This window comes from Somniosus microcephalus, chromosome 5 (genome assembly GCF_052327205.1).
Source record: "Somniosus microcephalus isolate GS21.2 chromosome 5, FLI_Smic_1.0, whole genome shotgun sequence".
NCBI lineage: Eukaryota > Metazoa > Chordata > Chondrichthyes > Squaliformes > Somniosidae > Somniosus > Somniosus microcephalus.
Window position 1 is genome coordinate 18,239,053 of NC_140991.1, and position 27,964 is coordinate 18,267,016.

Genomic DNA, 27,964 nt, shown 5'->3' on the forward strand with positions numbered 1-27,964 from the left:
TCCTCTCCCCAGAATACCAGCTCTCCTCTCCTCAGCCGGGACACTCCTCTACCCCAGAATACCAGCTCTGCCTCTCTGCAGCCCGGGACACTCCTCACCCAGAATACCAGCTCTCCTCTCTCCAGCCCGGGACACTCTTCACCCCAGAATACCAGCTCTCCTCTCTCCAGCCCGGGACACTCCTCACCCAGAATACCAGCTCTCCTCTCTCCAAGTCCTCGGGACACTCCTCTACCCCAGAATACCAGCTCTCGCTCTCTCCAGCCCGGGACACCTCCTCACCCAGAATACCAGCTCTCCTCTCTCCAGCCCGGACACTCCTCACCCCAGAATACCAGCTCTCCTCTCTCCAGCCCGGGACACTCCTCACCCAGAATACCAGCTCTCCCTCTCTCCAGCCCGGGACACTCCTCACCCCAGAATACCAGCTCTCCTCTCTCCAGCCCGGGACACTCCTCACCCAGAATACCAGCTCTCCTCTCTCCAGCCCGGACACTCTACCCCAGAATACCAGCTCTCCTCTCTCCAGCCCGGACACTCTCACCCAGAATACCAGCTCTCCTCTCTCCAGCCCGGGACACCTCACCCCAGAATACCAGCTCTCCTCTCTCCAGCCCGGGACCTCCTCACCCCAGAATACCAGCTCTCCTCTCTCCAGCCCGGGACACTCTTACCCCAGAATACCAGCTCTCCTCTCTCCAGCCCGGGACACTCCTCACCCCAGAATACCAGCTCTCCTCTCTCCAGCCCGGACACTCCTCTTACCCCAGAATACCAGCTCTCCTCTCTCCAGCCCGGGACACTCCTCACCCCAGAATACCAGCTCTCCTCTCTCCAGCCCGGGGACACCTCACCCAGAATACCAGCTCTCCTCTCTCCAGCCCGGGACACTCCTCACCCCAGAATACCAGCTCTCCTCTCTCCAGCCCGGGGACACTCTTCACCCCAGAATACCAGCTCTCCTCTCTCCAGCCCGGGACACTCTCTACCCCAGAATACCCAGCTCTCCTCTCTCCAGCCCGGGACACTCTCTCACCCCAGAATACCAGCTCTCCTCTCTCCAGCCCGGACACTCCTCACCCCAGAATACCAGCTCTCCTCTCTCCAGCCGGGACACTCCTCACCCAAATACCAGCTCTCCTCTCTCCAGCCCGGGACACTCTTTACCCCAGAATACCAGCTCTCCTCTCTCCAGCCGGGACACTCCTCACCCAGAATACCAGCTCTCCTCTCTCCAGCCCGGGACACTCCTTACCCCAGAATACCAGCTCTCCTCTCTCCAGCCCGGGACACTCCTTACCCCAGAATACCAGCTCTCCTCTCTCCAGCCCGGGACACTCCTACCCCAGAATACCAGCTCTCCTCTCTCCAGCCCGGGACACTCTTACCCCAGAATACCAGCTCTCCTCTCTCCAGCCCAGGACACTCCTCACCCCAGAATACCAGCTCTCCTCTCTCCAGCCCGGGACACTCCTCACCCCAGAATACCAGCTCTCCTCTCTCCAGCCCGGGACACTCTTTACCCAGAATACCAGCTCTCCTCTCTCCAGCCCGGACACTCATCCCAATACCAGATACACTCTCCTCTCTCCAGCCCGGGACACTCCTCACCCCAGAATACCAGCTCTCCTCTCTCCAGCCCGGGACACTCTTTACCCCAGAATACCAGCTCTCCCTCTCCAGCCCGGACACTCTTACACCAGAATACCAGCTCTCCTCTCTCCAGCCCTGGACACTCCTTACCCCAGAATACCAGCTCTCCTTCTCTCAGCCCGGGACACTCCTCACCCCAGAATACCAGCTCTCCTCTCTCCAGCCCGGGACACTCTTTCACCCCAGAATACCAGCTCTCCTCTCTCCAGCCCGGGACACTCTTTACCCCAGAATACCAGCTCTCCTCTCTCCAGCCCGGGACACTCTTTACCCCAGAATACCAGCTCTCCTCTCTCCAGCCCGGGACACATCCTTACCCCAGAATACCAGCTCTCCTCTCTCCAGCCCGGGACACTCCTCACCCCAGAATACCAGCTCTCCTCTCTCCAGCCCGGGACACTCCTTCACCCAGAATACCAGCTCTCCTCTCTCCAGCCCGGGACACTCCTCTACCCCAGAATACCAGCTCTCCCTCTCTCCAGCCCGGGACACTCTCTACCCCAGAATACCAGCTCTCCTCTCTCCAGCCCGGGACACTCTTACCCCAGAATACCAGCTCTCCTCTCTCCAGCCCGGGACACTCCTCACCCCAGAATACCAGCTCTCCCTCTCTCCAGCCCGGGACACTCTTTACCCCAGAATACCAGCTCTCCTCTCTCCAGCCCGGGACACTCCTTTACCCAGAATACCAGCTCTCCTCTCTCCAGCCCGGGACACTCCTTACCCCAGAATACCAGCTCTCCTCTCTCCAGCCCGGGACACTCCTCACCCCAGAATACCAGCTCTCCTCTCTCCAGCCCGGGACACTCCTCACCCAGAATACCAGCTCTCCTCTCTCCAGCCCGGGACACTCTTTACCCCCGAATACCAGCTCTCCTCTCTCCAGCCCGGGACACTCCTCACCCCAGAATACCAGCTCTCCTCTCTCCAGCCCGGGACACTCTTACCCCGGAATACCAGCTCTCCTCTCTCCAGCCCGGGACACTCCTCACCCCAGAATACCAGCTCTCCTCTCTCCAGCCCGGGACACTCCTCACCCCAGAATACCAGCTCTCCTCTCTCCAGCCCGGGACACTCTCTTACCCCAGAATACCAGCTCTCCTCTCTCCAGCCCGGGACACTCTTTACCCCAGAATACCAGCTCTCCTCTCTCCAGCCCGGACACTCCTCACCCCAGAATACCAGCTCTCCTCTCTCCAGCCTGGGACACTCTTTACCCAGAATACCAGCTCTCCTCTCTCCAGCCCGGGACACTCCTCACCCAGAATACAGCTCTCCTCTCTCCAGCCCGGGACACTCTTACCCAGAATACCAGCTCTCCTCTCTCCAGCCCGGGACACTCCTCACCCCAGAATACCAGCTCTCCTCTCTCCAGCCCGGGACACTCCTCACCCCAGAATACCAGCTCTCCTCTCTCCAGCCCGGGACACCTCCTCACCCCAGAATACCAGCTCTCCTCTCTCCAGCCCGGGACACTCCTCACCCCAGAATACCAGCTCTCCTCTCTCCAGCCCGGGACACTCTCACCCCAGAATACCAGCTCTCCTCTCTCCAGCCCCGGGACACTCCTCACCCCAGAATACCAGCTCTCCTCTCTCCAGCCCGGGACACTCTTTACCCCAGAATACCAGCTCTCCTCTCTCCAGCCCGGGACACTCTTTACCCCAGAATACCAGCTCTCCTCTCTCCAGCCCGGGACACTCTTTACCCCAGAATACCAGCTCTCCTCTCTCCAGCCCGGGACACTCCTCACCCCAGAATACCAGCTCTCCTCTCTCCAGCCCGGGACACTCCTCACTCCCAGAATACCAGCTCTCCTCTCTCCAGCCCGGGACACTCCTCACCCCAGAATACCAGCTCTCCTCTCTCCAGCCCGGGACACTCTTTACCCCAGAATACAGCTCTCCTCTCTCCAGCCCGGGACACTCTTTACCCCAGAATACCAGCTCTCCTCTCTCCAGCCCGGGACACTCCTCACCCCAGAATACCAGCTCGCCTCTCTCCAGCCCGGGACACTCTTTACCCCAGAATACCAGCTCTCCTCTCTCCAGCCCGGGACACTCTTTACCCCAGAATACCAGCTCTCCCCTCTCCAGCCCGGGACACTCCTCACCCCAGAATACCAGCTCTCCTCTCTCCAGCCCGGGACACTCTTTACCCCAGAATACCAGCTCTCCTCTCTCCAGCCCGGGACACTCTTTACCCCCAGAATACCAGCTCTCCTCTCTCCAGCCCGGGACACTCTTACCCCAGAATACCAGCTCTCCTCTCTCCAGCCCGGGACACTCCTCACCCCAGAATACCAGCTCTCCTCTCTCCAGCCCGGGACACTCCTCACCCCAGAATACCAGCTCTCCTCTCTCCAGCCCGGGACACTCCTCACCCCAGAATACCAGCTCTCCTCTCTCCAGCCCGGGACACTCTTTACCCCAGAATACCAGCTCTCCTCTCTCCAGCCCGGGACACTCTTTACCCCAGAATACCAGCTCTCCTCTCTCCAGCCCAGGGACACTCCTCACCCAGAATACCAGCTTTCCTCTCTCCAGCCCGGGACACTCCTCACCCCAGAATACCAGCTCTCCTCTCTCCAGCCCAGGGACACTCTTTACCCCAGAATACCAGCTCTCCTCTCTCCAGCCCAGGGACACTCTTTAACCCAGAATACCAGCTCTCCTCTCTCCAGCCAGGACACTCTTTACCCCAGAATACCAGCTCTCCTCTCTCCAGCCCTGGACACTCCTCACCCCAGAATACCAGCTCTCCTCTCTCCAGCCCGGGACACTCTTTACCCCAGAATACCAGCTCTCCTCTCTCCAGCCCGGGACACTCTTTACCCCAGAATACCAGCTCTCCCCTCTCCAGCCCGGGACACTCCTCACCCAGAATACCAGCTCTCCTCTCTCCAGCCCGGGACACTCCTCACCCCAGAATACCAGCTCTCCTCTCTCCAGCCCGGGACACTCTTTACCCCAGAATACCAGCTCTCCTCTCTCCAGCCCGGGACACTCTTTACCCCAGAATACCAGCTCTCCTCTCTCCAGCCCGGGACACTCTTTACCCCAGAATACCAGCTCTCCTCTCTCCAGCCCAGGACACTCCTCACCCCAGAATACCAGCTCTCCTCTCTCCAGCCCGGGACACTCCTCACCCCAGAATACCAGCTCTCCTCTCTCCAGCCCGGGACACTCTTTACCCCAGAATACCAGCTCTCCTCTCTCCAGCCCGGGACACTCCTCACTCCAGAATACCAGCTCTCCTCTCTCCAGCCCGGGACACTCCTCACCCCAGAATACCAGCTCTCCTCTCTCCAGCCCGGGACACTCTTTACCCCAGAATACCAGCTCTCCTCTCTCCAGCCCAGACACTCTTTACCCCAGAATACCAGCTCTCCTCTCTCCAGCCCGGGACACTCTTTACCCCAGAATACCAGCTCTCCTCTCTCCAGCCCGGGACACTCCTCACCCAGAATACCAGCTCTCCTCTCTCCAGCCCGGGACACTCCTCACCCCAGAATACCAGCTCTCCTCTCTCCAGCCCGGGACACTCTTTACCCCAGAATACCAGCTCTCCTCTCTCCAGCCCGGGACACTCTTTACCCCAGAATACCAGCTCTCCTCTCTCCAGCCCGGGACACCCTTTACCCCAGAATACCAGCTCTCCTCTCTCCAGCCCGGGACACTCCTCACCCCAGAATACCAGCTCTCCTCTCTCCAGCCCGGGACACTCCTCACCCCAGAATACCAGCTCTCCTCTCTCCAGCCCGGGACACTCCTCACCCCAGAATACCAGCTCTCCCCTCTCCAGCCCGGGACACTCTTTACCCCAGAATACCAGCTCTCCTCTCTCCAGCCCGGGACACTCTTTACCCCAGAATACCAGCTCTCCTCTCTCCAGCCCGGGACACTCCTCACCCCAGAATACCAGCTCGCCTCTCTCCAGCCCGGGACACTCTTTACCCCAGAATACCAGCTCTCCTCTCTCCAGCCCGGGACACTCTTTACCCCAGAATACCAGCTCTCCTCTCTCCAGCCCGGGACACTCTTTACCCCAGAATACCAGCTCTCCTCTCTCCAGCCCGGGACACTCCTCACCCCAGAATACCAGCTCTCCTCTCTCCAGCCCGGGACACTCCTCACCCCAGAATACCAGCTCTCCTCTCTCCAGCCCGGGACACTCTTTACCCCGGAATACCAGCTCTCCTCTCTCCAGCCCGGGACACTCCTCACCCCAGAATACCAGCTCTCCTCTCTCCAGCCCGGGACACTCTTTACCCCGGAATACCAGCTCTCCTCTCTCCAGCCCGGGACACTCCTCACCCCAGAATACCAGCTCTCCCCTCTCCAGCCCGGGACACTCCTCACCCCAGAATACCAGCTCTCCTCTCTCCAGCCCGGGACACTCTTTACCCCAGAATACCAGCTCTCCTCTCTCCAGCCCGGGACACTCTTTACCCCAGAATACCAGCTCTCCTCTCTCCAGCCCGGGACACTCCTCACCCCAGAATACCAGCTCTCCTCTCTCCAGCCCGGGACACTCTTTACCCCAGAATACCAGCTCTCCTCTCTCCAGCCCGGGACACTCCTCACCCCAGAATACCAGCTCTCCTCTCTCCAGCCCGGGACACTCTTTACCCCAGAATACCAGCTCTCCTCTCTCCAGCCCGGGACACTCCTCACCCCAGAATACCAGCTCTCCTCTCTCCAGCCCGGGACACTCCTCACCCCAGAATACCAGCTCTCCTCTCTCCAGCCCGGGACACTCCTCACCCCAGAATACCAGCTCTCCTCTCTCCAGCCCGGGACACTCCTCACCCCAGAATACCAGCTCTCCTCTCTCCAGCCCGGGACACTCCTCACCCCAGAATACCAGCTCTCCTCTCTCCAGCCCGGGACACTCCTCACCCCAGAATACCAGCTCTCCTCTCTCCAGCCCGGGACACTCTTTACCCCAGAATACCAGCTCTCCTCTCTCCAGCCCGGGACACTCTTTACCCCAGAATACCAGCTCTCCTCTCTCCAGCCCGGGACACTCTTTACCCCAGAATACCAGCTCTCCTCTCTCCAGCCCGGGACACTCCTCACCCCAGAATACCAGCTCTCCTCTCTCCAGCCCGGGACACTCCTCACTCCAGAATACCAGCTCTCCTCTCTCCAGCCCGGGACACTCCTCACCCCAGAATACCAGCTCTCCTCTCTCCAGCCCGGGACACTCTTTACCCCAGAATACCAGCTCTCCTCTCTCCAGCCCGGGACACTCTTTACCCCAGAATACCAGCTCTCCTCTCTCCAGCCCGGGACACTCCTCACCCCAGAATACCAGCTCGCCTCTCTCCAGCCCGGGACACTCTTTACCCCAGAATACCAGCTCTCCTCTCTCCAGCCCGGGACACTCTTTACCCCAGAATACCAGCTCTCCCCTCTCCAGCCCGGGACACTCCTCACCCCAGAATACCAGCTCTCCTCTCTCCAGCCCGGGACACTCTTTACCCCAGAATACCAGCTCTCCTCTCTCCAGCCCGGGACACTCTTTACCCCAGAATACCAGCTCTCCTCTCTCCAGCCCGGGACACTCTTTACCCCAGAATACCAGCTCTCCTCTCTCCAGCCCGGGACACTCCTCACCCCAGAATACCAGCTCTCCTCTCTCCAGCCCGGGACACTCCTCACCCCAGAATACCAGCTCTCCTCTCTCCAGCCCGGGACACTCCTCACCCCAGAATACCAGCTCTCCTCTCTCCAGCCCGGGACACTCTTTACCCCAGAATACCAGCTCTCCTCTCTCCAGCCCGGGACACTCTTTACCCCAGAATACCAGCTCTCCTCTCTCCAGCCCGGGACACTCCTCACCCCAGAATACCAGCTTTCCTCTCTCCAGCCCGGGACACTCCTCACCCCAGAATACCAGCTCTCCTCTCTCCAGCCCAGGACACTCTTTACCCCAGAATACCAGCTCTCCTCTCTCCAGCCCAGGACACTCTTTACCCCAGAATACCAGCTCTCCTCTCTCCAGCCCAGGACACTCTTTACCCCAGAATACCAGCTCTCCTCTCTCCAGCCCAGGACACTCCTCACCCCAGAATACCAGCTCTCCTCTCTCCAGCCCGGGACACTCTTTACCCCAGAATACCAGCTCTCCTCTCTCCAGCCCGGGTGTGTGGGGAGGACAGGCACTGAACCCAAATGCAGTGCTGCTACCAACAAATGTAGCGGAGATCAGGTTAACCCGGTCCTGACCTGGGAACCTCCCTGTCCAGCCTGGCTCAGCTCCCCGCTGGGTGGGATAACTCTCCAATAAACCAGCAGCATCATTTTAAGGTAATTGGTAAAAGAACCAGGAGGGGAGACGTATAGACTTTTTTTTAACGCAGTAAGTTGTTACGAATGTCAGTTGGTAGCACTCTCGCTTCGGAGGTTGGAAAGCACAGGCTGAAAGGGCGGCGGAAGCAGATTCAACAGTAACTTTCAAAAGGAAATTGGACAAATACTCGAAGGGGAAAAATCAGCAGGGGCACTAGGGGGAAAGAGCGGGGGAGTGGGACTAATTGGACGGCTCTTCCAAAGAGCCGGCGCAGGCACGTAGGGCCGAACGGCCTCCTTCTGTGCTGCAAGATTCTATGAAACTGAAAATAATTTGTGGGGCGGGAGGAAAGCTTCAGGTTCGAAATGACTCCTGTATCAGAATCGCTGTGACTTTACTCGGCCCTAGTGTCTGGTTTTCATTTCAGGTTGGCTGAGGAGGCGGGTGGCGGTGGAACAAATGTGTCCCGGTTTGGCCGGGAGGGCAGCTGAAACCTATAGTGCTGGTGAGAGAATGCCTAGACGGCCTCTCGCTCCCTGAACCGCTGGGAGCCCACGTCCCGACAGATTGCGGCGCTGCGCGGTCTGGCTTCGCAGGAGCAGGGGACGTGCCTCATTGGGTTTAAAAAAATTTTTTTTTAAAAGAGTGCCCACTACAAGCAGCAATACGGTACCTAGTTTCAGGCTGCTGAACGGCAGCGTGAATTGTCCGATGAAATCATTCCTGGAGGACAAGTCGTAGTCCTGGACCACAAATCGAACGAGTGTCAGTTCAGGAACAGTCACGTTGAACTGGAAGTGCGCATTCCACATGGGGTTAAACCCTGCAATGATACAAAGAAAAAAAAAAAATAATCGTGAAATGGTTTAGTCCACGCCCATGTCGCGGTGGTGTTATTGAGAGAAACAAAGGTTCAAATCCCACCACCAGCAGTTTGAGAATTGGAACTCAGTCTGAAATTAGATAAATCTGTAAATACAAAAAAACGGTGGTCAGTAACAGTGAGCGTGAAAGCTGTCAGATTATCTTTAAAAGCACAACTGGTTCACTAATGTCCTTTAGGGAAGGAAACCTGCCGTCCTTACCCGGTCTGGGCCTTTAGGTGACTCCAGTCGCACACCAACCTGGCCTCGGATCCACTCAGTCATATAGGGCAACGAGGGATGGGCAATATATACCGGCCTTGCCGGCGAGCCGATATCCCAAGAATGAATTAAGTCTCCAGCAACACTAACTACTCAATCGGTAACCCTTTAGGGCCTTGCTTTGAAGACACGTGCACACGCACCTCACCGTACAGTGCTGTATATAAAGGGTGTGTCTAGCCCCATACAGTGTTGTATATAAAGGGTGTGTCTAGTCCCGTACAGCGCTGTATATAAAGGGTGTGTCTAGCCCCGTACAGTGCTGTATATAAAGGGTGTGTCTAGCTCCGTACAGTGCTGTATATAAAGGGTGTGTCTAGCCCCGTACAGTGCTGTATATAAAGGGTGGGTCTAGCCCCGTACAGTGCTGTATATAAAGGGTGTGTCTAGCCCCGTACAGTGCTGTATATAAAGAGTGTGTCTAGTCCCGTACAGCGCTGTATATAAAGGGTGTGTCTAGCCCCGTACAGTGCTGTATATAAAGGGTGTGTCTAGCTCCGTACAGTGCTGTATATAAAGGGTGTGTCTAGCCCCGTACAGTGTTGTATATAAAGGATGTGTCTAGCCCCGTACAGTGCTGTATATAAAGGGTGTGTCTAGCCCTGACCGTACAGTGCTGTATATAAAGGGTGTGTCTAGCCCCGTACAGTGTTGTATATAAAGGGTGTGTCTAGCCCTGTACAGTGCTGTATATAAAGGGTGTGTCTAGCCCCGTACAGTGCTGTATATAAAGGGTGTGTCTAGCCCCGTACAGTGTTGTATATAAAGGGTGTGTCTAGCCCCGTACAGTGCTGTATATAAAGGGTGTGTCTAGCCCCGTACAGTGCTGTATATAAAGGATGTGTCTAGCTCCGTACAGTGCTGTATATAAAGGGTGTGTCTAGCCCCGTACAGTGTTGTATATAAAGGGTGTGTCTAGCCCCGTACAGTGCTGTATATAAAGGATGTGTCTAGCTCCGTACAGTGCTGTATATAAAGGGAGTGTCTAGCCCCGTACAGTGTTGTATATAAAGGGTGTGTCTAGCCCCGTACAGTGCTGTATATAAAGGGTGTGTCTAGCCCCGTACAGTGCTGTATATAAAGGATGTGTCTAGCCCCGTACAGTGCTGTATATAAAGGGTGTGTCTAGCCCCGTACAGTGCTGTATATAAAGGGTGTGTCTAGGCCCGTACAGTGCTGTATATAAAGGGTGTGTCTAGCCCCGTACAGTGCTGCATATAAAGGGTGTGTCTAGCCCCGTACAGTGCTGTATAGAAAGGGTGTGTCTAGCCCCGTACAGTGTTGTATATAAAGGGTGTGTCTAGCTCCGTACAGTGTTGTATATAAAGGATGTGTCTAGCTCCGTACAGTGCTGTATATAAAGGGTGTGTCTAGCCCTGACCGTACAGTGCTGTATATAAAGGGTGTGTCTAGCCCCGTACAGTGCTGTATATAAAGGGTGTGTCTAGCCCCGTACAGTGTTGTATATAAAGGATGTGTCTAGCCCCGTACAGTGCTGTATATAAAGGGTGTGTCTAGCCCTGACCGTACAGTGCTGTATATAAAGGGTGTGTCTAGCCCCGTACAGTGCTGTATATAAAGGGTGTGTCTAGCCCCGTACAGTGCTGTATATAAAGGGTGTGTCTAGCCCCGCACAGTGCTGTATATAAAGGGTGTGTCTAGCCCCGTACACTGCTGTATATAAAGGGTGTGTCTAGCCCCGTACAGTGCTGTATATAAAGGGTGTGTCTAGCCCCGTACAGTGCTGTATATAAAGGGTGTGTCTAGCCCCGTACAGTGCTGTATATAAAGGGTGTGTCTAGCTCCGTACAGTGCTGTATATAAAGGGTGTGTCTAGCCCCGTACAGTGCTGTATATAAAGGGTGTGTCTAGCCCCGTACAGTGCTGTATATAAAGGGTGTGTCTAGCCCCGTACAGTGTTGTATATAAAGGGTGTGTCTAGCCCTGACCGTACAGTGCTGTATATAAAGGGTGTGTCTAGCCCCGTACAGTGCTGTATATAAAGGGTGTGTCTAGCCCCGTACAGTGTTGTATATAAAGGGTGTGTCTAGCCCCGTACAGTGCTGTATATAAAGGGTGTGTCTAGCTCCGTACAGTGCTGTATATAAAGGGTGTGTCTAGCCCCGTACAGTGCTGCATATAAAGGGTGTGTCTAGCTCCGTACAGTGCTGTATATAAAGGGTGTGTCTAGCCCCGTACAGTGCTGTATATAAAGGGTGTGTCTCGCCCCGTACAGTGCTGTATATAAAGGGTGTGTCTAGTCACTGTACAGTGCTGTATATAAAGGGTGTGTCTAGCCCCGTACAGTGCTGTATATAAAGGGTGTGTCTAGCCCCGTACAGTGCTGTATATAAAGGGTGTGTCTAGCCCCGTACAGTGCTGTATATAAAGGGTGTGTCTAGCCCCGTATAGTGCTGTATATAAAGGGTGTGTCTAGCCCCATACAGTGCTGTATATAAAGGGTGTGTCTAGCCCCGTACAGTGTTGTACATAAAGGGTGTGTCTAGCCCTGTACAGTGCTGTATATAAAGGGTGTGTCTAGCTCCGTACAGTGCTGTATATAAAGGGTGTGTCTAGCTCCGTACAGTGCTGTATATAAAGGGTGTGTCTAGCCCCGTACAGTGTTGTACATAAAGGGTGTGTCTAGCCCCGTACAGTGTTGTACATAAAGGGTGTGTCTAGCCCCGTACAGTGCTGTATATAAAGGGTGTGTCTAGCCCCGTACAGTGCTGTATATAAAGGGTGTGTCTGGCCCCGTACAGTGCTGTGTATAAAGGATGTGTCTAGCTCCGTACAGTGCTGTATATAAAGGGTGTGTCTAGCTCCGTACAGTGCTGTATATAAAGGGTGTGTCTAGCCCCGTACAGTGCTGTATATAAAGGCTGTGTCTCGCCCTGTACAGTGCTGTATATAAAGGGTGTGTCTAGCCCCGTACAGTGCTGTATATAAAGGGTGTGTCTAGCCCCGTACAGTGCTGTATATAAAGGATGTGTCTAGCCCCGTACAGTGCTGTATATAAAGGGTGTGTCTAGCCCCGTACAGTGCTGTATATAAAGGGTGTGTCTAGGCCCGTACAGTGCTGTATATAAAGGGTGTGTCTAGCCCCGTACAGTGCTGCATATAAAGGGTGTGTCTAGCCCCGTACAGTGCTGTATAGAAAGGGTGTGTCTAGCCCCGTACAGTGTTGTATATAAAGGGTGTGTCTAGCTCCGTACAGTGTTGTATATAAAGGATGTGTCTAGCTCCGTACAGTGCTGTATATAAAGGGTGTGTCTAGCCCTGACCGTACAGTGCTGTATATAAAGGGTGTGTCTAGCCCCGTACAGTGCTGTATATAAAGGGTGTGTCTAGCCCCGTACAGTGTTGTATATAAAGGATGTGTCTAGCCCCGTACAGTGCTGTATATAAAGGGTGTGTCTAGCCCTGACCGTACAGTGCTGTATATAAAGGGTGTGTCTAGCCCCGTACAGTGCTGTATATAAAGGGTGTGTCTAGCCCCGTACAGTGCTGTATATAAAGGGTGTGTCTAGCCCCGCACAGTGCTGTATATAAAGGGTGTGTCTAGCCCCGTACACTGCTGTATATAAAGGGTGTGTCTAGCCCCGTACAGTGCTGTATATAAAGGGTGTGTCTAGCCCCGTACAGTGCTGTATATAAAGGGTGTGTCTAGCCCCGTACAGTGCTGTATATAAAGGGTGTGTCTAGCTCCGTACAGTGCTGTATATAAAGGGTGTGTCTAGCCCCGTACAGTGCTGTATATAAAGGGTGTGTCTAGCCCCGTACAGTGCTGTATATAAAGGGTGTGTCTAGCCCCGTACAGTGTTGTATATAAAGGGTGTGTCTAGCCCTGACCGTACAGTGCTGTATATAAAGGGTGTGTCTAGCCCCGTACAGTGCTGTATATAAAGGGTGTGTCTAGCCCCGTACAGTGTTGTATATAAAGGGTGTGTCTAGCCCCGTACAGTGCTGTATATAAAGGGTGTGTCTAGCTCCGTACAGTGCTGTATATAAAGGGTGTGTCTAGCCCCGTACAGTGCTGCATATAAAGGGTGTGTCTAGCTCCGTACAGTGCTGTATATAAAGGGTGTGTCTAGCCCCGTACAGTGCTGTATATAAAGGGTGTGTCTCGCCCCGTACAGTGCTGTATATAAAGGGTGTGTCTAGTCACTGTACAGTGCTGTATATAAAGGGTGTGTCTAGCCCCGTACAGTGCTGTATATAAAGGGTGTGTCTAGCCCCGTACAGTGCTGTATATAAAGGGTGTGTCTAGCCCCGTACAGTGCTGTATATAAAGGGTGTGTCTAGCCCCGTACAGTGCTGTATATAAAGGGTGTGTCTAGCCCCATACAGTGCTGTATATAAAGGGTGTGTCTAGCCCCGTACAGTGTTGTACATAAAGGGTGTGTCTAGCCCTGTACAGTGCTGTATATAAAGGGTGTGTCTAGCTCCGTACAGTGCTGTATATAAAGGGTGTGTCTAGCTCCGTACAGTGCTGTATATAAAGGGTGTGTCTAGCCCCGTACAGTGTTGTACATAAAGGGTGTGTCTAGCCCCGTACAGTGTTGTACATAAAGGGTGTGTCTAGCCCCGTACAGTGCTGTATATAAAGGGTGTGTCTAGCCCCGTACAGTGCTGTATATAAAGGGTGTGTCTGGCCCCGTACAGTGCTGTGTATAAAGGATGTGTCTAGCTCCATACAGTGCTGTATATAAAGGGTGTGTCTAGCTCCGTACAGTGCTGTATATAAAGGGTGTGTCTAGCCCCGTACAGTGCTGTATATAAAGGCTGTGTCTCGCCCTGTACAGTGCTGTATATAAAGGGTGTGTCTAGCCCCGTACAGTGCTGTATATAAAGGGTGTGTCTAGCCCCGTACAGTGCTGTATATAAAGGGTGTGTCTAGCCCCGTACAGTGCTGTATATAAAGGGTGTGTCTAGCCCCGTACAGTGCTGTATATAAAGGGTGTGTCTAGCCCTGTACAGTGCTGTATATAAAGGGTGTGTCTAGCCCCGTACAGTGTTGTATATAAAGGGTGTGTCTAGCTCCGTAAAGTGCTGTATATAACGGGTGTGTCTAGCCACTTACAGTGTTGTATATAAAGGGTGTGTCTAGTCCCGTACAGCGCTGTATATAAAGGGTGTGTCTAGCCCTGTACAGTGCTGTATATAAAGGGTGTGTCTAGCCCCGTACAGTGTTGTATATAAAGGGTGTGTCTAGCCCCGTACAGTGCTGTATATAAAGGGTGTGTCTAGCCCCGTACAGTGCTGTATATAAAGGGTGTGTCTAGCCCCGTACAGTGCTGTTTATAAAGGGTGTGTCTAGCCCCGTACAGTGTTGTATATAAAGGATGTGTCTAGCCCCGTACAGTGCTGTATATAAAGGGTGTGTCTAGCCCCGTACAGTGCTGTATATAAAGGGTGTGTCTAGCCCCGTACAGTGCTGTATATAAAGGGTGTGTCTAGCCCCGTACAGTGCTGTATATAAAGGGTGTGTCTAGCTCCTTACAGTGCTGTATATAAAGGGTGTGTCTAGCCCCGTACAGTGTTGTATATAAAGGGTGTGTCTAGCCCCGTACAGTGCTGTATATAAAGGGTGTGTCTAGCCCCGTACAGTGCTGTATATAAAGGGTGTGTCTAGCTCCGTACAGTGCTGTATATAAAGGGTGTGTCTGGCCCCGTACAGTGCTGTGTATAAAGGATGTGTCTAGCTCCGTACAGTGCTGTATATAAAGGGTGTGTCTAGCTCCGTACAGTGCTGTATATAAAGGGTGTGTCTAGCCCCGTACAGTGCTGTATATAAAGGCTGTGTCTAGCCCCGTACAGTGCTGTATATAAAGGGTGTGTCTAGCTCCGTACAGTGCTGTATATAAAGGGTGTGTCTAGCTCCGTACAGTGCTGTATATAAAGGGTGTGTCTAGCCCCGTAGAGTGCTGTATATAAAGGGTGTGTCTAGCCCCGTACAGTGTTGTATATAAAGGGTGTGTCTAGCTCCGTACAGTGCTGTATATAAAGGGTGTGTCTAGCCCCATACAGTGCTGTATATAAAGGGTGTGTCTAGCCCCGTACAGTGCTGTATGTAAAGGATGTGTCTAGCCCCGTACAGTGCTGTATATAAAGGGTGTGTCTAGCCCTGACCGTACAGTGCTGTATATAAAGGGTGTGTCTAGCCCCGTACAGTGCTGTATATAAAGGGTGTGTCTAGCCCCGTACAGTGCTGTATATAAAGGGTGTGTCTAGCCCCGTACAGTGCTGTATATAAAGGGTGTGTCTAGCCCCGCACAGTGCTGTATATAAAGGGTGTGTCTAGCCCCGTACAGTGCTGTATATAAAGGGTGTGTCTAGCTCCGTACAGTGCTGTATATAAAGGATGTGTCTAGCCCCGTACAGTGCTGTATATAAAGGGTGTGTCTAGCTCCGTACAGTGCTGTATATAAAGGGTGTGTCTAGCCCCGTACAGTGCTGTATATAAAGGGTGTGTCTAGCCCTGTACAGTGCTGTATATAAAGGGTGTGTCTAGCCCCGTACAGTGCTGTATATAAAGGGTGTGTCTAGCCCCGTACAGTGTTGTATATAAAGGGTGTGTCTAGCCCCGTACAGTGCTGTATATAAAGGGTGTGTCTAGCCCCGCACAGTGCTGTATATAAAGGGTGTGTCTAGCCCCGTACAGTGTTGTATATAAAGGGTGTGTCTAGCCCCGTACAGTGCTGTATATAAAGGATGTGTCTAGCTCCGTACAGTGCTGTATATAAAGGGTGTGTCTAGCCCCGTACAGTGTTGTATATAAAGGGTGTGTCTAGCCCCGTACAGTGCTGTATATAAAGGATGTGTCTAGCTCCGTACAGTGCTGTATATAAAGGGAGTGTCTAGCCCCGTACAGTGCTGTATATAAAGGGTGTGTCTAGCCCCGTACAGTGCTGTATATAAAGGGTGTGTCTAGCCCCGTACAGTGCTGTATATAAAGGGTGTGTCTAGCCCCGTACAGTGCTGTATAGAAAGGATGTGTCTAGCTCCGTACAGTGTTGTATATAAAGGGTGTGTCTAGCCCCGTACAGTGCTGTATATAAAGGGTGTGTCTAGCCCCGTACAGTGCTGTATATAAAGGGTGTGTCTAGCCCCGTACAGTGCTGTATATAAAGGGTGTGTCTAGCCCCGTACAGTGTTGTATATAAAGGGTGTGTCTAGCTCCGTACAGTGTTGTATATAAAGGATGTGTCTAGCTCCGTACAGTGCTGTATATAAAGGGTGTGTCTAGCCCTGACCGTACAGTGCTGTATATAAAGGGTGTGTCTAGCCCCGTACAGTGCTGTATATAAAGGGTGTGTCTAGCCCCGTACAGTGTTGTATATAAAGGATGTGTCTAGCCCCGTACAGTGCTGTATATAAAGGGTGTGTCTAGCCCTGACCGTACAGTGCTGTATATAAAGGGTGTGTCTAGCCCTGACCGTACAGTGCTGTATATAAAGGGTGTGTCTAGCCCCGTACAGTGCTGTATATAAAGGGTGTGTCTAGCCCCGTACAGTGCTGTATATAAAGGGTGTGTCTAGCCCCGCACAGTGCTGTATATAAAGGGTGTGTCTAGCTCCGTAAAGTGCTGTATATAACGGGTGTGTCTAGCCACTTACAGTGTTGTATATAAAGGGTGTGTCTAGTCCCGTACAGCGCTGTATATAAAGGGTGTGTCTAGCCCTGTACAGTGCTGTATATAAAGGGTGTGTCTAGCCCCGTACAGTGTTGTATATAAAGGGTGTGTCTAGCCCCGTACAGTGCTGTATATAAAGGGTGTGTCTAGCCCCGTACAGTGCTGTATATAAAGGGTGTGTCTAGCCCCGTACAGTGCTGTATATAAAGGGTGTGTCTAGCCCCGTACAGTGCTGTATATAAAGGGTGTGTCTAGCCCCGTACAGTGCTGTATATAAAGGGTGTGTCTAGCCCCGTACAGTGCTGTTTATAAAGGGTGTGTCTTGCCCCGTACAGTGCTGTATATAAAGGATGTGTCTAGCTCCGTACAGTGCTGTATATAAAGGGTGTGTCTAGCCCCGTACAGTGCTGTTTATAAAGGGTGTGTCTAGCCCCGTACAGTGCTGTATATAAAGGGTGTGTCTAGCCCTGACCGTACAGTGCTGTACATAAAGGGTGTGTCTAGCCCCGTACAGTGCTGTATATAAAGGGAGTGTCTAGCTCCGTACAGTGCTGTATATAAAGGATCTGTCTAGCCCCGTACAGTGCTGTATATAAAGGGTGTGTCTAGCCCCGTACAGTGCTGTATAGAAAGGATGTGTCTAGCTCCGTACAGTGTTGTATATAAAGGGTGTCTAGCCCCGTACAGTGCTGTATATAAAGGGTGTGTCTAGCCCCATACAGTGCTGTATATAAAGGGTGTGTCTAGCCCCGTACAGTGTTGTATATAAAGGGTGTGTCTAGCTCCGTACAGTGTTGTATATAAAGGATGTGTCTAGCTCCGTACAGTGCTGTATATAAAGGGTGTGTCTAGCCCTGACCGTACAGTGCTGTATATAAAGGGTGTGTCTAGCCCCGTACAGTGCTGTATATAAAGGGTGTGTCTAGCCCCGTACAGTGTTGTATATAAAGGATGTGTCTAGCCCCGTACAGTGCTGTATATAAAGGGTGTGTCTAGCCCTGACCGTACAGTGCTGTATATAAAGGATGTGTCTAGCTCCGTACAGTGTTGTATATAAAGGGTGTGTCTAGCCCCGTACAGTGCTGTATATAAAGGGTGTGTCTAGCCCCATACAGTGCTGTATATAAAGGGTGTGTCTAGCCCCGTACAGTGCTGTATATAAAGGGTGTGTCTAGCCCCGTACAGTGCTGTATATAAAGGGTGTGTCTAGCCCCGTACAGTGCTGTATATAAAGGGTGTGTCTAGCCCCGTACAGTGCTGTATATAAAGGGTGTGTCTAGCCCTGTACAGTGCTGTATATAAAGGGTGTGTCTAGCCCCGTACAGTGCTGTATATAAAGGGTGTGTCTAGCCCCGTACAGTGCTGTATATAAAGGGTGTGTCTAGCCCTGTACAGTGCTGTATATAAAGGGTGTGTCTAGCCCCATACAGTGTTGTATATAAAGGGTGTGTCTAGCCCCGTACAGTGCTGTATATAAAGGGTGTGTCTAGCCCTGTACATTGCTGTATATAAAGGGTGTGTCTAGCCCCGTACAGTGCTGTATATAAAGGGTGTGTCTAGCCCCGTACAGTGCTGTATATAAAGGGTGTGTCTAGCCCCGTACAGCGCTGTATATAAAGGGTGTGTCTAGCCCCGTACAGTGCTGTATATAAAGGGTGTGTCTAGCCCCGTACAGTGCTGTATATAAAGGGTGTGTCTTGCCCCGTACAGTGCTGTATATAAAGGGTGTGTCTAGCCCCGTACAGTGCTGTATATAAAGGGTGTGTCTAGCCCCGTACAGTGCTGTATATAAAGGGTGTGTCTAGCCCCGTACAGTGCTGTATATAAAGGGTGTGTCTAGCCCCGTACAGTGCTGTATATAAAGGGTGTGTCTAGCCCCGTACAGTGCTGTATATAAAGGATCTGTCTAGCCCCGTACAGTGCTGTATATAAAGGGTGTGTCTAGCCCCGTACAGTGCTGTATATAAAGGGTGTGTCTAGCCCCGTACAGTGCTGTATATAAAGGGTGTGTCTAGCCCCGTACAGTGCTGTATATAAAGGGTGTGTCTAGCCCCGTACAGTGCTGTATATAAAGGGTGTGTTGTAGTGTATGTAATCTGTACCACCTTAAGAGGATACCTTAAGGTGATGGACTACTTTTTGATGGCTCCTGTACATTGTAGTACCGGTGGTGACCACACCGGTATATAAACCCTGTGGAGCAAAGTGTATTCCAGTTCAGCCCTGACCCTCAAGTACTAAAGACCTGTATAATTATTTCCGTAGTCTGTGTCCAGTTATTCAGCATAACTACATTTGGAAACACAGACTCAACAGTGGCGACGAGTCTGATCTTACCTAGCAGCAGTTGCATCAAAGGAAGCTTCGCCTCTGAAACGGGCGTCGATCAAGGACATCCACCCTCAACATCCTGCTGGGCACTGCATAGCACGGGAGGCAATCGGGAACCCGGGTTGGTTTCTGGCCACGAAGTCAAACATCAGTGAACATCCCTTCGACGACAGCGGCGGGTAAGCCCGATCGAGCGGCACGGGGGGGAAGTCGGCCGAGTTGTCAGTAAGAGAAGGGGAGGGAAACGACGAAAAGGGCGGAGAACACGACCGCAGCCGGTGTCAGGGGCCGGACTGCAATCAGGGCAGAGACGCGCAGCAGCCAGAAAAGCGTTTATGTCCACAAGGACCGCGGGAGCGGCGGGGAAGAAGAGCAGCAGTGTCGGGGAAAATAAAGGACCGCTGGGAGGCGAGAACGGCAACAGCGCGGTAATCGCCATTTTGAGTCGGTGGGGGAAGAAGACAAGCGCGGGAAAAGCCGCCAAGCGCGGGAAGCCGCCATTTTGAAAAAAATAAAATAAAATAATAATCATATCCGAAGGAAAGGAAACTCAACAAGGATGCCAAAAACGGGTAACATCACTGCTTTTGATAGCGATGTGGAAGATTGGGCCACTTATGTGGAACGCGTCGAAGTTTACTGTACAACGAATGAGGTACCGGAGGATAAGAAAGCACTAACCCTGTTAAACTCGATGGGTGCGAAGACGTACGGGTTATTAAGGAACCTTGTAACACCAGATAAACCGGTAGGAAAGAGTTTCGCGGATATTGTTACTATCCTGCAAGAGCATTTAAACCCCACGCCGCTGCTGATAGCGGAATGATTTAAATTCTACAAAAGAATTCAACTTAAAGAGGAAAGCAATGCTGAATTCTTAATCGAACTGCGCAAGTTATCAAAGTACTGTCAGTTCGGTACAGGACTAGCAGACGCACCGAGAGATAAGTTTGTGTGGGAGGCACGGTGGCATAGTGGTTAGCACTGTTGCCTCACAGCGCCAGGGACCCGGGTTCAAATCTGGCCTCGGGCGACTGTCTGTGTGGAGTTTGCACATTCTCCCTGTGTCTGCGTGGGTTTCCTCCGGGTGCTCCGGTTTCCTCCCACAGTCCAAAGATGTGCAGGTTAGGTTGATTTGGCGATGATAAATTGACCCTTAGTGTTAGGGGATTAAATACGTGGGGTTACAGGGGTAGGGTGGGATATGTGTCGGTGCAGGCTCGATGGGCCGAAATGGCCTCTATCTGCACTGTAGATTCTGTGATTCTGTGTGTGGGCTCCTAAGGGAAGGAACCCAGAAGCGACTGCTAGAGGAAAAGGATCTTACGCTGGACAAAGCTTTCAGCATTGCAGCATCGCACGAGGCAGCAGCACGAGGCGCTGCAGAGATACAGCAAAGGCCATTGGAATTCAGCACCAATGAAATGGCATTGGGCGCAGTAAAGTGCTATCGTTGCGGAAGGACAACGCATGACCAGAACCAGTGCTGGTTCAAAGATAAAGAATGCAGGCAATGTGGCAAACTTGGTCACATAGCGAGAGTATGCCGGTCAGGAAAGAAGACCAGCAGCAAAAAGTCGCCGCAGGAGAAGTACAAAAAAGTACACAAGGTGACAGAGAACAGTTCGGATGAACAGAAGATGGATTCAGACTCCAGCAGTAAGGAACTGGGTTGTCTAAAAATACATAATGTGGGTAACACAGCAGACCACCAAACTATCTGGGTCATGCTTCGGATAGCAGGAGTCCAAGTGAAGATGGAATTGGACAGTGGATCGGCATTGACGGTCATGAATAAGCAAGATTACAAAAGGTTATTCTCGCACATTCCCCTGAGGGATACGGAGATTGTATTGAAAACATACACGGGGCAAATAGTATACCCCATTGGAAAGATAAAAGTAAATGTGGTCTACAATGGTAAAGAAAGTCAGGAAATGGACTTGTATGTGTTACCTGATGGAGGTCCGCCACTACTGGGATGGGAATGGATCTGGAGAATAAATGTGGACTGGCATTCCATACAAGCACTGACTGTAGATTCCTGTAAAGAGGACGACGTCAAACCTAAACGACTGTCCAAAATATTGGGCGATGCTAAGGAGGTGTTCCAACAGGGACTGGGAACACTGAAAGGAATTACGGCAAACATCAAGGTTGAAGAACATGCAAACCCAAAATTTTTCAAAGCCAGACCGGTACCTTATGCGATACGACCTGCTGTGGAAGCAGAGCTGGAAGGGCTAGAACGTTCAGGAGTACTGTCAAAGGTGGACTGGAGCGAATGGGCCACACCCATTGTTCCTGTCATGAAGCGTTCGTTGAGCAACAAGCCGGGGGAACCTGGGAAGGTTTGCATCTGTGGCGATTTCAAGATCACTGTTAATCCGGTTCTTCACATGGTGCAATATCTGCTTCCGCGGATTGAAGATATCTTCGCTTCGCTGTCTGGCGGGAAACACTTCACCAAGATAGACCTGGCGCAGGCATACCTACAGATGGAAGTTGATGAAGCGTCACGCCAGTATCTCACGGTCAAAACACATAAGGGCTTATATCGGTATAATAGACTGGTTTTTGGAGTGGCATCGGCTCCAGCGATTTGGCAAAGGGCCATGGAGCAGGTATTGCAGGGAATTCCAGGCACACAATGCTACCTGGATGACATTCTGATTACAGGAGATGATGATAAGGATCACCTCGCGAATTTGGAGCAGGTGCTCACTAGATTGAAAGAATATGGGCTCAGAGTTAATCGCCAGAAATGTGAGTTCTTTCAAAAGCGAATCTCGTACTGCGGCCACGTCATTGACCAGGAGGGGCTCCATAAGTCACCTGACAAGATCGAAGCTGTTGTGAAAGCTCCCGCTCCGGAAAATGTATCCCAGTTGAGGTCGTTCCTTGGGTTGGTTAACTATTACCACAAGTTTCTTCCAAATTTATCCACGGTGTTACACCCGCTGAACACTCTTTTGCAAATGGGAATACCATGGAAGTGGAGCGATGATTGTAAGCGGGCTTTTCAAAAAAGCAAGGCACTGATCACCTCTAAGGAAGTGTTGGCTCACTTTAACCCAACGCTGCCTATTCGCTTAGCTTGTGATGCTTCTCCATATGGTATCGGGGCAGTGCTCTCACAAAAGTTTCCAAATGGCTTGGAAAGGCCAGTCGCATTCGCATCCAGATCATTGACCTCCGCAGAGCGCAACTATGCTCAGATAGATAGGGAGGCTCTCAGCCTCGTGTGGGGAGTTAAGAAATTTAACCATTACCTGCAAGGCCAAAAGTTTATGCTGCTGACAGATCACCAGCCGTTGGTTTCCATTTTTAACCCTAAGAAGGGTGTTCCGGTTATGACGGCACAGAGGCTTCAGAGATGGTCCCTTTTCCTAGGGGCACATCAATATGATATTGAATTCAAAGGTACAAAGCAACATGGTAATGCTGATGGGCTGTCGCGCCTGCCACTACCTACAGCGGAAGAGGCACCGGCAGTTGACCCTGTCGAGATATTTCACTCGACCATCATCGAATGCTTACCAGTCACCAATGCGGGTATTGAGAGAGAGACCCGAAACGACCCGACACTGTCTCGGGTCTACGATTTGACAGTGAAGGGATGGCCAGCACATGGCGACCCACTGTTACCAGCATTGTCAGCCAGACGAGAACAGCTGTCCGTATGTCAAGGAACATTGATGTATGGAACAAGGGTGATTATTCCTCCTAAATTAAGGGAGAGAGTTCTGAAGGAATTGCATGAAGGTCATCTGGGGGGAGTCAAGATGAAAAGCCTTGCTAGGGCTTATGTGTGGTGGCCAGGTATCGACAAACAAACAGAGGATCTGACTAAAAGCTGCTCAGGGTGCCAAAAAGTTCAAAACGCACCTCCAATTGCACCGCTGCATCCGTGGGAATGGCCTTCAACCCCATGGCAACGTGTGCATATCGACTTTGCAGGTCCATTCATGGATTCCATGTTTTTGATAGCAGTAGACGCACATTCTAAATGGCCAGAACTGATTAAGATGTCGACCACTACCTCTGAAAAGACGATCGCAGTTCTAAGAACCATATTTGCAAGGAATGGGTTGCCGGAACAAATATGTTCAGACAACGGACCACAGTTCGTGTCAGAAGAATTCCAGAAATTCATGAAAAAGAATGGGGTGAAACACTATACATCTGCCCCATATCATCCGGCTACAAATGGGTTGGCCGAGAGATTTGTACAAACGTTCAAAAAGGCGATAAAGGCCATGAGCGAAGACCATATTCCACTACAACACAAGGTGGACAATTTCCTGATGGCATATCGAAACGCCACGCATGCAATGACAAATCAAAGCCCTGCCATAATGTTCTATAACAGGAGGTTGCGGTCCCGGTTGGATTTGTTAAAACCCAATGTGCGTAGGGAAGTCGAAAACAAGCAATTCCAGCACGTAAATAACAAGGCCACTCGGAGTTTCAAAATAGGACAACCAGTGTTGGCCAGGGACTATAGGAATGATAAATGGCAATCCGGAACAATTCGTGCCCAACAAGGACCCTTGATGTACACGGTAGACGTTGGAGAGAACGTAATACGACGTCATGCTGACCAACTTGTGGTATCGAGAACAAGGGTCGACCCCATGTCTACGGCAGAGACACCAGTTGAAGAAGTTATTGAGCCTGTAGCATCTACCTCAGACTCGAACGTACATGATGATGTTCAATCCATAGGAGATCAAATGGATGAGTCACCCCAGCAACGAGAACCAGAGACCCCTGAAAGGCATTATCCGGCCCGGATCAGGAGGCCTCCTCAGAGACTGAATCTTTGAACAGTTTTGTGTGAAAGTTGTATATATGTTATCCATGTAATGTTTAAATTGGGGTGTACACTGTTAAGCTAAAAGGGGAGGAATTGTAGTGTATGTAACCTGTACCACCTTAAGAGGATACCTTAAGGTGATGGACTACTTTTTGATGGCTCCTGTACATTGTAGTACCGGTGGTGACCACACCAGTATATAAACCCTGTGGAGCAAAGTGTATTCCAGTTCAGCCCTGACCCTCAATTACTAAAGACCTGTTTAATTATTTCTGTAGTCTGTGTCCAGTTATTCAGCATAACTACATTTGGAAACACAGACTCAACATGTGTCTAGCCCCGTAGAGTGCTGTATATAAAGGGTGTGTCTAGCTCCGTACAGTGCTGTATATAAAGGGTGTGTCTAGCTCCGTACAGTGCTGTATATAAAGGGTGTGTCTAGCCCCGTACAGTGTTGTATATAAAGGGTGTGCCTAGCCCCGTACAGTGCTGTATATAAAGGATGTGTCTAGCTCCGTACAGTGCTGTATATAAAGGGTGTGTCTAGCCCCGTACAGTGTTGTATATAAAGGGTGTGTCCAGCCCTGACCGTACAGTGCTGTATATAAAGGGTGTGTCTAGCCCCGTACAGTGCTGTATATAAAGGGTGTGTCTAGCCCCGTACAGTGCTGTATATAAAGGGTGTGTCTAGCTCCGTACAGTGCTGTATATAAAGGGTGTGTCTAGCCCCGTACAGTGCTGTATATAAAGGGTGTGTCTAGCTCCGTACAGTGCTGTATATAAAGGATGTGTCTAGCCCCGTACAGTGCTGTATATAAAGGGTGTGTCTAGCTCCGTACAGTGCTGTATATAAAGGATGTGTCTAGCCCCGTACAGTGCTGTATATAAAGGGTGTGTCTAGCCCCGTACAGTGCTGTAGATAAAGGATGTGTCTAGCTCCATACAGTGCTGTATATAAAGGGTGTGTCTAGCCCCGTACAGTGCTGTATATAAAGGGTGTGTCTAGCCCTGACCGTACAGTGTTGTATATAAAGGGTGTGTCTAGCCCCGTACAGTGTTGTATATAAAGGGTGTGTCTAGCCCCGTACAGTGCTGTATATAAAGGGTGTGTCTAGCCCCGTACAGTGCTGTATATAAAGGGTGTGTCTAGCCCCGTACAGTGCTGTATATAAAGGGTGTGTCTAGTCCCGTACAGTGCTGTATATAAAGGGTGTGTCTAGCCCCGTACAGTGCTGTATATAAAGGGTGTGTCTAGCCCCGTACAGTGCTGTATATAAAGGGTGTGTCTAGCCCCATACAGTGCTGTATATAAAGGGTGTGTCTAGTCCCGTACAGTGCTGTATATAAAGGGTGTGTCTAGCCCCGTACAGTGTTGTATATAAAGGGTGTGTCTAGCTCCGTACAGTGCTGTATATAAAGGGTGTGTCTAGCCCCGTACAGTGCTGTATATAAAGGGTGTGTCTAGCCCCGTACAGTGTTGTATATAAAGGGTGTGTCTAGCTCCGTACAGTGCTGTATATAAAGGGTGTGTCTAGCTCCGTACAGTGCTGTATATAAAGGGTGTGTCTAGCTCCGTACAGTGCTGTATATAAAGGGTGTGTCTAGCTCCGTACAGTGCTGTATATAAAGGGTGTGTCTAGCTCCGTACAGTGCTGTATATAAAGGGTGTGTCTAGCCCCGTACAGTGCTGTATATAAAGGGTGTGTCTAGCCCCGTACAGTGCTGTATATAAAGGATGTGTCTAGCTCCGTACAGTGCTGTATATAAAGGATGTGTCTAGCTCCGTACAGTGCTGTATATAAAGGGTGTGTCTAGCTCCGTACAGTGCTGTATATAAAGGGTGTGTCTAGCCCCGTACAGTGCTGTATATAAAGGATGTGTCTAGCTCCGTACAGTGCTGTATATAAAGGATGTGTCTAGCTCCGTACAGTGCTGTATATAAAGGGTGTGTCTAGGTACGTACAGTGCTGTATATAAAGGGTGTGTCTAGCCCCGTACAGTGCTGTATATAAAGGGTGTGTCTAGCCCCGTACAGTGCTGTATATAAAGGGTGTGTCTAGCCCCGTACAGTGCTGTATATAAAGGGTGTGTCTAGCCCCGTACAGTGCTGTATATAAAGGGTGTGTCTAGCCCCGTACAGTGCTGTATATAAAGGGTGTGTCTAGCCCCGTACAGTGCTGTATATAAAGGGTGTGTCTAGCCCCGTACAGTGCTGTATATAAAGGGTGTCTAGCCCCGTACAGTGCTGTATATAAAGGGTGTGTCTAGCCCCGTACAGTGCTGTATATAAAGGGTGTGTCTAGCCCCGTACAGTGCTGTATATAAAGGGTGTGTCTAGCCCCGTACAGTGCTGTATATAAAGGGTGTGTCTAGCCCCGTACAGTGCTGTATATAAAGGGTGTGTCTAGCCCCGTACAGTGCTGTATATAAAGGGTGTGTCTAGCTCCTTACAGTGCTGTATATAAAGGGTGTGTCTAGCCCCGTACAGTGTTGTATATAAAGGGTGTGTCTAGCCCCGTACAGTGCTGTATATAAAGGGTGTGTCTAGCCCCGTACAGTGCTGTATATAAAGGGTGTGTCTAGCTCCGTACAGTGCTGTATATAAAGGGTGTGTCTAGCTCCGTACAGTGCTGTATATAAAGGGTGTGTCTAGCCCCGTACAGTGTTGTATATAAAGGGTGTGTCTAGCCCCGTACAGTGCTGTATATAAAGGGTGTGTCTAGCCCCGTACAGTGCTGTATATAAAGGGTGTGTCTAGCCCCGTACAGTGCTGTATATAAAGGGTGTGTCTAGCCCCGTACAGTGCTGTATATAAAGGGTGTGTCTAACCCCGTACAGTGCTGTATATAAAGGGTGTGTCTAGCTCCGTACAGTGCTGTATATAAAGGGTGTGTCTAGCCCCGTACAGTGCTGTATATAAAGGGTGTGTCTAGCCCCGTACAGTGCTGTATATAAAGGGTGTGTCTCGCCCCGTACAGTGCTGTATATAAAGGGTGTGTCTAGCCCCGTACAGTGCTGTATATAAAGGGTGTGTCTAGCCCCGTACAGTGCTGTATATAAAGGGTGTCTAGCCCCGTACAGTGCTGTATATAAAGGGTGTGTCTAGCCCCGTACAGTGCTGTATATAAAGGGTGTGTCTAGCCCCGTACAGTGCTGTATATAAAGGGTGTGTCTAGCCCCGTACAGTGCTGTATATAAAGGGTGTGTCTAGCCCCGTACAGTGCTGTATATAAAGGGTGTGTCTAGCTCCTTACAGTGTTGTATATAAACGGTGTGTCTAGCCCCGTACAGTGTTGTATATAAAGGGTGTGTCTAGCCCCGTACAGTGCTGTATATAAAGGGTGTGTCTAGCCCCGTACAGTGCTGTATATAAAGGGTGTGTCTAGCCCCGTACAGTGCTGTATATAAAGGATGTGTCTAGCCCCGTACAGTGCTGTATATAAAGGGTGTGTCTAGCTCCGTACAGTGCTGTATATAAAGGGTGTGTCTAGCTCCGTACAGTGCTGTATATAAAGGGTGTATCTAGCCCCGTACAGTGCTGTATATAAAGGGTGTGTCTAGCTCCGTACAGTGCTGTATATAAAGGGTGTGTCTAGCTCCGTACAGTGCTGTATATAAAGGGTGTGTCTAGCCCCGTACAGTGCTGTATATAAAGGGTGTGTCTAGCCCCGTACAGTGCTGTATATAAAGGGTGTGTCTAGCCCCGTAGTGTTGTATATAAAGGGTGTGTCTAGCCCCGTACAGTGCTGTATATAAAGGGTGTGTCTAGCCCCGTACAGTGCTGTATATAAAGGATGTGTCTAGCCCCGTACAGTGCTGTATATAAAGGGTGTGTCTAGCCCTGTACAGTGTTGTATATAAAGGATGTGTCTAGCCCCGTACAGTGCTGTATATAAAGGGTGTGTCTAGCCCCGTACAGTGCTGTATATAAAGGGTGTGTCTAGCCCCGTACAGTGCTGTATATAAAGGATGTGTCTAGCCCTGTACAGTGCTGTATATAAAGGGTGTGTCTAGCCCCGTACAGTGCTGTATATAAAGGGTGTGTCTAGCCCCGTACAGTGCTGTATATAAAGGGTGTGTCTA

The 27,964-nt window shown here is 51.1% G+C and overlaps 1 protein-coding gene across 3 annotated transcripts in view; it reads right to left on the reverse strand.

The window, feature by feature from the left end:
• The window catches only part of plcd1a (phospholipase C, delta 1a), a 181,625-nt gene that overhangs the window by 12,256 nt on the left and 141,405 nt on the right, over positions 1-27,964 (reverse strand). For all 3 annotated transcript variants that reach the window (XM_085987393.1, XM_085987394.1, XM_085987392.1), the window contains one exon: positions 8,624-8,773. In XM_085987393.1, the coding sequence (XP_085843519.1) occupies positions 8,624-8,773 (150 nt within the window). The remainder of the gene's footprint in view (positions 1-8,623; positions 8,774-27,964) is intronic.